We start from the raw sequence: 14,653 nt of genomic DNA, 5'->3' as shown, positions 1-14,653 counted from the left end.
TGTCTCTCACTTCATGTTGCAATGCATGTGTTTGGTGATTGGCCCAGCACTTTCACATGGGGGCAAGGAGATAGTCAGCTATGTGGAAGCTTCAGCTGGAAATCCAACATACAATACCAGGCTACCAGGCTTTATATGGTGGTGTGCACTGAGCTCTACTCATGCGCTTAGCATTGTCTTTCTTCCCATCAGATACAGCTGCTGGATCGCAATGAGAGGTTGTACGCCAAGCTGAATGAGCTGCAGGAGAAGATGGGGAAATTGGCTGGTTCCAAGACTGATCTGTCCTCCAGGCTGGTCATGAGTGAGGAAGAAAAGCTGAAGGTAAAAGTGTGATCCTTCATGGGACCTTATGTAAAACGTGAGGTCATCAACCAGTGAATGGTGCACCACGTGTTGTTATCAGCTACCTGTGATGTGGCTTGGGTTGGCTACTACGGGTTGTTGGACACAATGGAATTTCTGCAGGGTCTAGTCCACATGGAGCAGAGGCACTATATAAGAGTAGTAAGCAGGATCTAGGTGGGATGGTCAGAAAGTATCTGGACTACCCAATGGTCCCAGACACACAGGATATTGGCCATGCAAACTTGACCTGTGGTTTAGACAAGATCAGCTTATTTAGATGCTTGTTTGTTCACCTGCAAAAATTCTATCTGAGAGAATCAAATGGTTTACCTCTCTGAAAACTTATAGTGTAGATTTTTTTTTTTTGACTCTCCCACATCTTCCAACACATGTCTATGTTTGTAGATTTCAAAGGAACTGATTGAACTTCAGATAGAAACCAACAAAATAAGGGAGCATTATGAGGCCGAGACCTTTGAACTGAAGAACACGGTAAGCCGATTTTTATACACGAATGGCACTTAAGTCCACTTCAATTTCCACCTTAAAATATTTGGGATCTCTTGACGTCTACCATAGGTCCTGGCACTGGAGAACCGGTTGATGTCTCTGGAGCTTCAGAAGGAGAAGCTGGCCGGTGAGTATGGGGCTGTGAAAGAACGTTTACATTCGGTGGAGACCAACCGCAAGGAGCTGGCTGATGAGTACATAGTCCTGAAGAGCAACTACCTGGCCCTGAGCAAGGAGCATGAAAGAGAGGTGAGAAGCCTGTTGCAGGCAAAATTGGCCTTCCCTTGGAATAATTGCTTCCCATCTTCTTATTCTCACATCACACCTTTGTGAAGAATAGAAGCTGCTATTACTCAATGCAACCAATTAACACTTGTATCTCCAAAGGAACTGACAATATGTAGCCCAAGAGCGTCTGAAAACATGGTGTCTGTGCCCAGCCTCTTTGATACCATGCATTACATGTGCAGGAGCAAAGCAGGGAAATCTCCCATTAAACTTAAGCTACTTTTTCCTGCTTCAGACTGGTTTTAGCTACTAAACGCTATGGAGGAAGAGTAGACACACACATAAGGCTAAAATTTACATTTACACACCGGTACCTGAAAGCTGGAGATGCAATGACACCATAAACTCTGTGTGCTTCCCCCAGTAGGTTTTTTACATTGATAATGGGGTTATTCTATTTTTGCCTTACATATACGAACATTGCTAAATGGAGACCTGTCATGAGACAATCATGCCTATCTACTGGCTGTTGTTCTGATGCGCCGGCTTCATTATACCTTGAGACTCTGTCTAAGGACAGGTATAAAGATAAGGAATTCTGATGTTCACTTCCAGCATACTCAAAAAGTAGTGATCCCAGACACAGCCAGGCCACAACCATTTTTCAGATAGAGGCCAGCAATGGTAGCCCCATACTTCTAATGGAGTCCTTATTTTACCAGCTCTGACCCATGTTCTTCTAATCTCTTGCTGTCATCAAATCACATTCTCCGCACAGAAGTCTTTACCTTCCTACATAGGTCCCCATGTCCTTATTCGCCAAGACAAAGTGCAGAGTGCAGTAACCAATAGCAAGCATTCAGAGTTCATTATTCAGTCATCTGACTTTAGTAAACTCAAACAGGGTTGGCTCTCCTTACAGTTTAGCTGTTGCCTATGGTGTCCTCTGTTGACTAAGTCTGAACGTCCATTCCTGCAGGTGGCCAAAAACGAAGAGCTGAGTATGGAGCTCCTGAACCTGGCTAAGAGGGGAGATGGGGAGAGCTACTCCCAGTCCCGGGCCCTCGTCAGTGAGGCCACTGCAGAGCTGGAGAGGGTGCGGGCCATGGTTGACCGCCTGTCAGCACGTAAGATCAAGGTACAGGAACCAGAGTCTGCCATGAAACATAGTAGAACTGCTACCCAGAAACTGTTTTTAATGGCATATAGAGACCAAGAAATCTGTAAATCCTTATAATAAACTCCTCTTATTTGCTCCCCGTTGGTCTTTCAAATAAAGAGTGGAAAGTATTTTGTTTATCTGATCAATAAGTGCAAAACATCCCTGTTGATCCTACCAGAAACCTTATCAGCTTATTTTTTTTCCTGTGCTCTCTGCCTTTGATGCACTTTAGTCAGTTACATTGTTCCCAGGTATCTCTCTAATCCCCAAGCCTTGATTGAGGGCAAAATGCATCAGAAAAGGAGTTGTGTCCAATAGGAGTAATGATGCAAACATTGCCATGAAGTGGTGTCAATAAAATGTATCATAATAATACAATATGTTTGCAATCCTGGAATTTAGACATGTTTGTATTCTCTATGGAATTTAGAACATCCCCCTCTATGGTTTGGAGATGAGGAGAAGGGAAGGTGATCGTTAATCCTAACACACCTCCTGTCCTAGGATTGGGTTCCCCGACCTGGCAATCCCTATGATGCAACTGACTCTGTTAGGAATTAGCAGGCGTGTATAAACGTGACCACTTTGGAGGATGTTTAGAGATTTGTGTCATTTTTAACTGTTTTTCTTTTTTTTAGCCAGAAGAACTTGTCGCCTCTGAACACGAAAGAAGAAAACTAGAGAGAAGTGTAAGTTGTGAATTCATGCTGATTCTTTGCTGAAACGGATCAATCTTAGCAGGACCGGAACTACAAGGAAATGGTCACGGTCTAAGCAAGCAATAAGTGTCCCATCCCCTTGCTGCTGATATACATGTATACAATCCAGTTAGATGGATTTTCCTGCCCATAGGAATCATAGGCCGGGGAGATGCAGGATACGGTTTTAGGAACTGAAAACACCAAATGGAAGCAAACCTCTCCACTGCAATTCTTATAATGGGAGGTCAGCCAATATGCAGACCCAATACCAGACCCATGTGACATTCAGGTTTAGCTTTTCCTTTTTAAAGGGAAACTATAGTCTAGTTTATGGATTTTTAGATATACCCCCTGACAGTTTCTTCTGTCTCTTAGAGATTCCATTGGTGAGTTCTTGGGTCTAATATAGGGGTTCCCACTATCCCTGTGCCGAGTTCCCAGGTCTAAATACCTGCTGTGCCCATTATGAGGGGTTCCCACCATCCCTGAACTTAGTTCCTGGGTCTATACACCTGCTGTGCCCATTATAAGGGGCTCCCAACATCACTGTGCCGAGTTCTTTGGTCAGTACACCTGCTGTGTCCATTATGAGGGGGTTGTACTGGTCCCACAATTTCTGCACTTAGTTCCCGGGTCTGTACACCGATTATGCCCATTATGAGGGGCTCCCACTATACCTGCATTGAGTTTCTGGGTCTGTACACCAACTATGCCCATTATGAGGGCCTCTCACTCTTCCTGCTGCATTGTTTATTTATTTAATATTGTGGAGAATGTTACAGGAAGAGATGGGACACACAAAAGTGGGCAGGGACTGTGACGGACCCCCGTACTCAGGATGAGTATGTCCGCCGCTGTCTTCTTCCTTGCTCAGGAGATATTGGAACCTGAAGATCCTTAGCTCCCAGTTTCCCCAGTCACTAGCCAAGGCTGGAGTGTAGGGTAAACAAACTCTCCTTTATTGAGCAACTGCACAAACTTTTATACAGCAAGTGATGAAATCAGAATATAATCCCATCACATCCCCCCTCCCCTCATAGGACCTTCGGTCTGCTCAACACCACAGGTGTCCACCTGCTAACGAACTCCAGACGGCCATAGCAGGAGCCTGGCCAGAATGTCATTGTTCTGAGCTCCCTCAGAGAACAATAGGAGATAACGAGGGATGGGGCTGATAGTCTTTCCATAACCAGGTCACACAGCATAACGCACTCAAACATAACCCAACACCAATACACATTTAACTTAACCAATACACATAAACTGATCACCATGTTGTCACAGGGACATCCCAGACTTTCAAGTGTACAGGAACAAAGTTGGGAACCATGGCAGGGAGATCTTTCTGTTGGAGTAGCCAAGACATATAAGAAACCCGGGGGGGCATCTCAGCTCACCAGACGCTACCTATAGCTAAATATCAGTGTTGGGTGGACCACACCTTTAAAGGAGAACTATGAGGGGGGGGTGCTTTTCACTCACCTCATAGTTCTAGCCGACCTGTGACAATGAGACTGTCACAGGTCGGCTCAGTAGATCGGGAGGTGAGCGAACACATACCGGCGTTCACTCACCTCTCGATCCTGTCACGGCTCTCTGCCGTGACAGGGGAGGGGCTGGATTCCCCCCTCCCCGCTCCAATCCGCCAGCGCTGACTGGCGGAACGGACGGGGGAGGGAGCGGGTACAGCTGGCTCTGCCTCTAGATAGGCAGAGCCAGCTGTCACTCACGCAGCTGGGCGGATCCCGACAAAATTGTCGGGATCCGCTTCAGATGCGGCGTCTGCTGCTCGTGGTATACTGAGCCTAGGGTGACAGGAGGACGCTAGTTTGTGTCCTCCTGTTACCCTAACAGGGAAAAGCCTTAACCCCATAGTTCTCCTTTTAATATCAGCAGTAGCCAATCAGGAAGTGCACACGTCTCTATAGGACACTCTGCAAATAATTTCTTATTGAGTAGTCATATGGAACCGATGGAAGGTAAAAATGTAAAAGTTGCACCAAAAATGAATTTATGTCTAACCTCAGAATGTGTGCTCATTGGAAATACACCTGGATTGAACATTGATCACATAATGATATCCGAGTGCCGCTTAGTCCTGTAGCACTGTGAGCCAATCCTGCAGGATGACATGCCCCAGGGCAACAAGCTTGGGCAATGGGCAGAATGACATTAGTGTGGTTCTGCCCGAAAGGGACTGATGGCACTGGACAAGGGAGGAAGCTGAGGACAAGCTGTTACCCTCCCCTAATAATTGTTTTATTACAGCTTCTCGGGAATCACGATGAAATCAAGGAGGAGCTTGAAAGCATGAAGAGGATCCACAACACCCAGCAACAGAGGCTGGAGGAAAGAGTGTAAGTCTTATTTTTCAACTTGTAAGTCACATAAAGGAAACATACAGACAAAGGATGTCATGTATTATCCAGCAAGCTGAGCCCAGTTATGCTACTGAGGTTATTTACGAAGATGGTGTAGGCAGTGGCATCACAAGGGGGGTGCAGCAGAGAGGAGGGGACACGGCGGCATACCTCATCCCGCCCGGTGAACGTCCCCTCCTCTCTCTGCCGGCGTCCATCACCAAGGTGTCAATAAGATGGCCGCACATGCGCAATGACGTTACGGCGGGGTGTCACCCGGTCTCCGCTCTGAGTGACACCCGGCCTCGGGACGCCGCTGGGTGAAGGGTGCACTACCCTTGAAGAAGAAGCCTCACTAGGGATACAACCTTACCTGCTACCCTTTTGGTTCACACTTTATTTTCTTGATTGTGCAAACCCTGAATGATTTGACAGAAAATAAGATCTTTATGTCTGCTCTTATTGCCTTCGAGCTCCTCCCCTGCCTGAAGCCCAATTTGTGAACGTTCCTATTATAGAGCTCAGCTGCTTCTGCCCCTCCTGCTGTGAGCGGGCATCTCATTCATTCACTGTGTATTTTCAAGGCAGTCATATTCACATGCCCCCTCCTCTGGCTGAGATGCCCCCTTCCCTGCCACAGTAGTGATGGCATTGGTCTTGGGCTACCCAAAAACAAGCACTGTCAATCAAAACTAATTAGGTTCCTTCCGAGCAGTGTGGTTGAACAGTGGTGGCGGTGGGGGGATGCCATCAATGACACTAGCTCAGCATGTGCACACCTGCTAAAATGACACAAAGTACATGTAGGAATATGGGAGGAGGTCAACATTCATTTGATCAGACTTCTCGTTTGGCCATATACGTGGCAATTTGGTGGAGCGATGGGACTTTCAATTCCATTTTTTGTGGAAATTGCAATGCAAAGACCTATAGCTCTGGAACTAACAAAGTTCGTGCTTCCTTATAAGCATATATGGGACTCAGCTGGGGTGTGTTGGACCTCTGCAGAGAGACCACTGCTTCCACACAGGGCCCTTGTGTAGTTGCACAGTCTGTACAAATGGTGCATCTACCTTTGAACGTGGCCAACAAATATCACTGTAGAGTTAAGTTGGCATGACTAGCCAATGGTTGAAAATTTTACACTCATCAGGTCAGTGTCTTTGATGTTGCATGCATTTAAAAACAAATTCCTCATATGAGTTTTGTTAGCCTGTACATATATTTACGGTAACTCTGATCCACCAACAGGGTAGCAATGGGTAAGGAGCTACAGGAGGCAAAAAGGGCTATTCGCAACACCCAGCACAAGATGGCCGAACAGTCGGCGGTAAGTGTTCTGTCTCCAATGGTGCTTTATGCAAATCACATACCTCCTAAGACCCGGTCTGTATGAAGAATACAGCAGCTTGCTGACTTAACGAAATCCACAGGCAGTTTAGCTCGCCAACAGCATGTACGTACAGTTTGAGATTATTCTAAGCTCATCCCCCAGATCATTGACATTTGCATTAAACATGAAGTTGACCTTCTGACCACATTCTAAGCTGCATCAAGCTGCTTTTACTTTCCTATTGATTCTTATGGGGATACAAGAAAGTTCTGATGCATACAAAAGCCGCAGGCCTTTACTCTTCCTGTATATTACTCTCTATGCTCCAAGCAGATGTTTGTACTTTAGCTATACCAGTTTATTTTAGGGATATGTTGAGGAGTTGAAGGATGTGGGAACCATACCAGTTACGTGCGGTACCTCATATTCCGGGTTGAGGCATTCCCTTGCCCCGCCGACCGAAGCCACGCCCCCGCTGGACGAAGCCCCACCCCCAACCCGTCCCCAAGCTAATGTGAAGGAGGAAGGGAGGAGACAGGGAGGAGCCTCCCTGTCCCTCACTAACTAGCTGACAAAAGCCAGATGCAGCGCTGCCTGTAATTAACAAGCAGCACTTCTTCCATGACAGGTTACACAGAGGGGGGGGGGGGGTTTTCCCTGCTCTGTACCTGTTAGATGCCGATCTGAATGGAGAAAAAGCTGTCAGCTTCAGACTTGAAGTTGACAGCTTTTTCCTCCATAACTCTAGGTGAGGCTCTGCCTCACCTGCCTCCCCTGACCGCACGTCCCTGAACCATACTACTGTTTTATTGGCGGCCTACACAAAATTTGAGTAGCTATTCCTTCATTTTGCAAAGCAGTCATCCATACAGTTTAACGCACAGTTATAATGCATACTGCATACAGTAAGTTCTTTACTTGTCAAATGATTTTTCTAAATAATGCAAAAACTCCATGCCTAATCTGGTACATAGCTGAACAGTATAATGAGAGAGACAACACAATTCTAAACCCGCAGTACCGCACAATTTCAACCACTGCCCTTCCTCCAGCCACTGCAAGGATGTTTTTGTGTCATCTCAGTTGGAATGCAGATTCCAGATATGCTCAATAATATGGGCTGAACTGGACAAATATATTCTACACAAGTAGGGGTCAACAGGAGAAACCATTGAGTGCTTGAGGGCAACACAGGCAATTGACACTTCTGTAAGCGGAATTCGTTGATTGCTTTTGATCAGAGCAACATTTTGCTGCGCGGGCGGCAGGAGAGATGTGTATCTTCTCCTATTTTGAACTTCCAGATTGCAGTCAGGGTTGCTTTGAGGAATACATGAGTAATCTAAAAGGTGAGTTTATGTGTTGGCCTAAGAATGTTGTTTACTGGAGGTGCCCTTGATTAAGTCATCAATAAAGCAATATACAGGTTCAACCACTATCTGACTGCTAGGAAAAGTGTACCTGTCACTCATACAATGGATGCAACCAACTTAGTAACCGGTTTTATAAATATATACACAAGATGGCTGCCTTGATGTGATCTGATAAGTGGCACCTTCGTGGGTCATGGCTAGATCTAAGGTGGGAACCTTATCTACAAAACGTGGACATTCAGTGATGACATCACCATTTCTTCTGCAGGTCCTCCTAACATCCCAAAGCCAGATGAAGGAGACCGAGGCAGAAAACTCACATCTCCAGCTGCAGCTAAAAGAACTGAATGAAGAATATCGATCTCGCCTCAACCGCTACATCCAGGACCTGGCTGTAAGTATGTGGCTTAAGGTGACCATAACACATTGCAACCTAGTTGGCCCATCTCTGTACCATGGCCTTTTTGATGTACCAAAACTATGTACAGGTTTCTCTTAACCTATTGCCACCACCCATATGCATATATGTGGCAACATGGTAGTGGACTTTATCAAGGTGCTGCCACATGCTGGTGCCACTGTTCTGTGTTGGGAGCATGCTCACTTGGCACGCCGAGCACTGTGACTGAGCTTTCACTGATAGCTTTCAGGTCACAGTTCACGGTTTGGAGCTTGTAGGACAGGACCACGCGACAACCAATTACAGTGATCACATGATGGGGAGCCCACCTACGGCCTTGATTGTAAAGACTCCCTTAAAGGGCCAGTGGGAGCCAGTGGTAAGGGGCTAGGACAGTCTTGGGGGTAAACTCCAATGTGACAATGCTGTAATCCAAAATCTGCAGCTCCCATACACGAGACACACTGTACTGTTACTGATAATGGCAGTTTGTTTTGTTTTGTAGGAATACGTGGATGGGAATCTGAGAAACGGCACAGCCGGTAGACCGCCGCTGGAGCCCGCTCGGATGAAGCAATTTGTGGACAGCATGCTGAGTGACATGAAAGCCTCGCACAGATCCAGAGAGGAGCAGCTCGCCAGCGCCGCCCGGCAGTACAAAAAGAGGATGCAGAATCTGGTCAAAAAACACGAGAGCCTTCTCATCGCCTATCGGTGAGTGGGGTGCCGAGCAACGAGACACAATGGGCTACTTCTACTCTAAAGATGAGGCCCAACACCCCCAGTATTGTCTGATGGACCACACCCTTATGGCAGCACTAGGTCATGTGGTCTGTAGTGGCAAACCTTTTTTATTCCCCTCTTTTTTTATTCATGGTCTCACAACTTTTTATCTCTCTATAATATTGTACTCCTTGTACCATGTTTTGATTTGTGAAAATTTTTGCTTGGAAATGCCTTAAAATTCCCTTTTTTGATCAGTAAAGAAGCTGCTGCCTGTCTTCCCACACCAGTGCTCTGTACCGACAGAGCTGAGTAATAGCCACACCCTCTAGCACAAGACCTGGGTTGCACAGGGAGAGAGGGGGCATGTCTGATCAGATGTTACTGAGTGCTATTGACAACTAGGTCTACCTATGGTGCCCTGCTGAAAATGTACAGTCATATGTAACAGGAAAGTGGAGCTAAGACCATGAAAATGGTGGCTGCAACTACAATGTCCGCTTGACTGTGTATCCATTTCTGTGACTTAAGTTGGGCTTTGATCTGTGTCTCCAAAGGAGTTATTTCGAAACCACACTTTCAATGTCTCCTCTTGCCCTGTCTGACCAGAATCCACATACCTCAGATCTCCCGTAGAGCCTGTTTTGAGGTGCTGCAAACAGTCTTCTGATAGAGACAAATTATAGCAAAGGAACAATTCTGGCCGCTATGGCTGCAGACCTGACTGTTAGATAAATCTAGGACTAGGTTTAGTAAATACATCTTCCCTCCAGCAGCCAGCAACACGTGTGCTCTCTTGTCTTACAGCATGCAGAGGGAGCAGATTATGGCTCTGGGAAGCAGTGAAGTGGACCCTGGACCTCCTGAACATCATTTCTCTATCACTGATCCCGAGCTGCAAAGTCAGTCTGTGTTGGAATTAAGCCGGCTGCGAGAGGACAAGGCCAGGCTGGAGAATGATATCCAGGACTTAAAGGAGAAGGTCAGTATGAGACGGTGCGCTCTTCTGTCATGACCATAAAGAGACTATATGGCAGCACAGTGGCTTGTTGGTTAGCACTTCTGCCTTGTGACCGGGGTCCTTGGTTCAAATCCCAGCCAGTGCACTATCTGCATAGAGTTTGCATGTCCGTGTGTGGGTTTCTTCCCACACTCTAAGGACATGCTGGTAGGTTAGTACAACCTTTCTCAACCAGGGTGCTGTGGTACCCTCGTGTGCCTTCTCTCTTCCTCAGGGGTGCCTACATTTTGTGGTAGTAGGAAGGTGTTGTGAAGGTGGATCCTGATATAAAGGGGGAACTCTGATATGAAAGAGAGGTTTCTGATTTGAAAGGGGGGCTCCTGATGCAAAAAGGTGACTCTGATATGAAGGGGGGGATCTTGATTTGAAGGGGGCACTTCGATATGAAGGGGGAAACACATTTTGTGTGTTTTTTGCATGAGGTCCCCTTTAAAATACACGACACATTATACTGGGGTGCCTTGAGATTAAGCATACTTTAACGTATGCCGTGATTAAAAGAGGGTTGAGAAACGCTGGCTTAGTGGGCTCCTGTGTAACAATTGGTCCTAGTATGATATTCTACTGAGCAAGCCAAACATGGCTGCCTCACCACCAATCTGTCCCCAATACCAATTTAATAAACGCATTGAGTCCCCAGGAAGAAAAGCGCAATATCATATGTTTTGTTTGTAATATTCAGGACAAAAACTTTTTTTTAATTTCTTCTTGATCAGGAGAATATCAAATAACACACTTAATATTTAATATTGACCACTGATAGACAGCAGGGAGAGCCCTGGAGGTTTCGCTGCTACTGCTATGTTGTGAATAGCCTGTGCAATTCAATCTCCTGCTAATGACATCCAACAAAGACACAGATGAGCAAGTGTGATGGAAGCACTGTGCATTAAATGCTTATTTTTTTTTAAAGATAATAAGCTACAATACAGGTAATAAAATAAATATACAGAAAATCATCTTCAAAATGTGCAAACATAAATTAAATAAAGCTATTTCAGTTTGAAAACAAGAATAAACCAGTGTTAGCATATCTGAAGGAGACTCAGCACAAGTGTCTTCATATACAGATATTACCTATCCTCTGATCCATTCCCATACACTTACGGTTAGGTTCCTCTTCAGGAAATGTGCGCCTCTGATATACTCAGCTTGGTAACTGTATAATGTCTTACTTGCAGAGACGCATCAATGAAAACACAGCATCCAATCAAAAGTAAGTATTAAAGCCAAAAATTTTTTTTTTAAAGTCCTCCTGGAAGCTTAAAAAAGAAAAGAGCAGCTCAGGCTGCGGTACTCACCTCCTCTACATTGCAGTAATGCCTTATCGCTACAGGATGTCCTCGGTCTTCTAGGGCAAATGATGCCAAGTCTACCCAAGATTGGTAGACTGCAAAGTATGACATTTTGTTCTTGATATCTGTAAAAAATCAGTCAAGGCAACTGGACTTGCTGTATTTTTCTTGAAGACGTTTCACTGGACATCCGACCAGCGTTCTCAATTCAGAATGACTTGTACAAACTATTCTCTGGGAATAAGTCATTCTGAATTGAGAAAGCTGGTCGGATGTCTATTGAACGTCTTCAAGAAAAACACAGCAGGTCCAGTTGCCTTGACTGATTTTTTACAGATACACCATGTGACCTGGATGAATGAGAACCTTCCCAGACATTTTGTTCCTGAGTTTAGATATACTTTAATTTAATAAGGAAGATTTCCCCTCTTCCTGTTGAGTTACAAGGACAGGAAGTGAGGATTAATTTCCCCAGGGGTCAGCAGTAAAACCCTACAGACCATCTAACCTTTCCCGGCTCTAGTATTGTAGAAATGTACACACAGATGGCAGCGAGTCCTTCCAAATGTTTATAGCTCTTGACAAACCAGACATGGGCCTGAACTTTTCTACATCACTCTATGGTTCATGGGTTGACAGAAGCCTTGACTGAGCGCCGGTGTTGTGGACGAGGAGGTGGAACAGTATTACTTTGCTTTAGTTGCCTTCGTTATTCTACCCAACACACAACAACAACAAAAAAGCTTTGGTCTGAATTTGAAAACTACAAGACATATGAGAAAGAATATCGTGGGCCCAGCTTGGTGACCCCCACAATATGGCACCGCGCTGCTATTGAGATGGCACAGACAAATCACTGTACGCAGCAATACTAACAGGATTGTCTTTTTACTGTACAGACTACAAGGGCATCTGAGCGAGGAGAACTGGGCAGAGATCAGGAAACAGCTGAGAGAATTTACACACAATACACAGGTCAGTACTACCCATAGGGTGACCATATGATGGGCCATATGCAAGAAAATGCCATTTAAAGGGTCATTCCACCCAGAAGTGAGGGACAAATAAATAGTAAAGGAAAGAATATTCACGGATCCTTATACATGTTAATGTGTCTTATAGCAAAAGGAGTGGAGGTTTCATGCCTATTCCAACACAGTGGCGTTGTGGTTAGCACTTCTGCCTTGCAGCACTGACTAGTTCTTGGTTCAATAACTAGTCAGGACACTGACACTAGCTGCATGTTCTCCTTGGACTTGTGTGGGTTTCCTCAAAAGACATGCTGCTGGGTCAATTGACCCTAGTGTGATATTCTACTGCTCATGCCCAAGATGGCTTCCCCAGCAACAGAAAAAGTGCTTTGAGTCCCCATGGAGGGGAGAAAAGTGCTCCTTGTACTTGTGTGGGTTTCCTCCAAAGACATGCTGGTAGGTTGTTTGACCCTAGTGCATGTTCTCCTTGTACTTGTGTAGGTTTCCTCCAAAGACCTGCTGGTAGGTTGTTTGACCCTAGTGCATGTTCTCCTTGGACTTGTGTGGGTTTCCTCCAAAGACCTGCTGGTAGGTTGTTTGACCCTAGTGCATGTTCTCCTTGGACTTGTGTTGGTTTCCTCCAAAGACTTGCTGGTAGGTTAACTGGCCCTAGTGATATTCTACTGCACATGCCCAAGGAAGCTTCCCCAACAGCAGAAAGAGTGCTTTCAGTCCCCAGGGGGAAAGTGCAATATAAATAATAACATTTCTGATCTTGATGGGACAGTTTACTAAAATGAGGTCTGAGATAGTGCTGTCACCCATCGATAATACTTACTAAGGCCACCAAGTTAGCACAGCCCTGACTACATATGTGATTCACATGCTTATTTTTTTCCTCTAGGAGGATCTGGAGAGGGAGAGAAGTCAGCTGTTGTCACGGGCATTGGTGGCAGAAGAGCAAGTGGCTGAGCTGCAAGAATATGTGGATAAACACCTAGGCCGGTGAGTTCAGATCAACGTGAACTGGCACAAAACACTCCCAACCTATATTAGCCTATTTGTAAAGATGAATCCAGCAGGACCCAATGATTGCATTTCCTTTTTTTTCTGCAGGTACAAACAAGAGATAATGCGTTTGCGCAAGCTTCTTGGCAACGAAGGCCCACGTGCGTTCAGCGCCGATGGCCCTAACTCCTATCTACCCAGAGGGGTGAGAAGAAGCAGCCATGACATGTGACCAGCCCCCTCTAGTGGCATTCTTCAGTACTACGCGTCAGACAACACAACTCTAGACTGACAGCACTGCATCAAATATCGTTTTGTAACCAAGGGATCTGTGTTTAGGAAGATTGCATAAGTAACCTCCATCGCCACACACAATATAAAAACAAAAGAAGTCAACAAAACTTACAGGCTCGAGATCTGAGAAGAATTTATTGAAGGTATAAAAATATCAATATTTTAGTTGGATATATTAGAGATATTTATATTAAAACCATTTGTACATTTACATTAAAATATTTTAAAACAACAAGTGATAATATGTGATTCAAATAAATAATTAGATTTTATGATGATGATCACGTTGTACCTCCCTTACCTCAGCGTCTCAGCATTTCGTGGTAACAGAGGGGTGCTGTCTGTTTACCTGCGTTTCTGTAGTCACAAGTGCTCTGTGTTAAGCCGGCCATACACCTTACAATTATCTGCAGAGTTTCTGTGGTCAGATGGAAAAAGTGCAACAGATTCCTCCATCTACACTTAACTGTGCGGATGGAGGAATCTCTCGCTGGGCCAAGCTTCAGTATCTTGCTAGTAGGCCCCGCTGGCTGTCAAAATACCCAAACAATGCCGGCATCCAATCAGATTGTTAAGGTATGTCGACAGCCATCGGGGCCGACTAGCAAGATACTGAAGCTTGGCCCAGCGGGAGATTCCTCCATACACACAGTTTAGCGGGGATGGAGGAATCTGTTGCACTTTTTCCATCTGACCAGAGAAACTCTGCAGATAATTGTAAGGTGTATGGGCGGCTTTATGAAAGCAGCAGTCAGTATACATTGAACCGTTATGATTGCTGAATACATTTGTTGTATCTTTAAGCAGAACAGGCAAATCTTTTCTTAACTCTTGCAATGGGACTACCCCTGCACTGCAAGGGTTAACTGCTCGTCTTTGTCTAGGTGCTATAAAAAGTGCCATACCCACCCGAACTGCAGGGCCGG

At 45.3% G+C, this 14,653-nt stretch overlaps 1 protein-coding gene across 1 annotated transcript in view; it reads left to right on the top strand.

Annotated features, from left to right (window-relative positions):
* Nucleotides 1-13,733, top strand: part of CCDC78 (coiled-coil domain containing 78) — a 16,907-nt gene extending 3,174 nt beyond the window's left edge. The window contains exons 2-15 of the mRNA XM_018573818.1: nt 193-324; nt 754-840; nt 928-1,107; nt 2,066-2,224; nt 2,887-2,937; nt 5,218-5,306; nt 6,561-6,639; nt 8,284-8,409; nt 8,921-9,129; nt 9,946-10,120; nt 11,341-11,375; nt 12,354-12,429; nt 13,330-13,430; nt 13,542-13,733. Coding sequence (XP_018429320.1) covers nt 193-324; nt 754-840; nt 928-1,107; nt 2,066-2,224; nt 2,887-2,937; nt 5,218-5,306; nt 6,561-6,639; nt 8,284-8,409; nt 8,921-9,129; nt 9,946-10,120; nt 11,341-11,375; nt 12,354-12,429; nt 13,330-13,430; nt 13,542-13,665 — 1,623 coding nt within the window. The 3' untranslated portion in view covers nt 13,666-13,733. The remainder of the gene's footprint in view (nt 1-192; nt 325-753; nt 841-927; nt 1,108-2,065; nt 2,225-2,886; nt 2,938-5,217; nt 5,307-6,560; nt 6,640-8,283; nt 8,410-8,920; nt 9,130-9,945; nt 10,121-11,340; nt 11,376-12,353; nt 12,430-13,329; nt 13,431-13,541) is intronic.
* The last annotated feature ends 920 nt before the right edge of the window (nt 13,734-14,653 follow it).

Source organism: Nanorana parkeri, unplaced genomic scaffold (assembly GCF_000935625.1).
Source record: "Nanorana parkeri isolate BGI_ZX_2015 unplaced genomic scaffold, ASM93562v1 scaffold2553, whole genome shotgun sequence".
In the NCBI taxonomy this organism is placed as follows: domain Eukaryota; kingdom Metazoa; phylum Chordata; class Amphibia; order Anura; family Dicroglossidae; genus Nanorana; species Nanorana parkeri.
The sequence above is the reverse complement of the archived record's forward strand: the minus strand, read 5'-3'. Positions and strand labels throughout refer to the sequence as shown.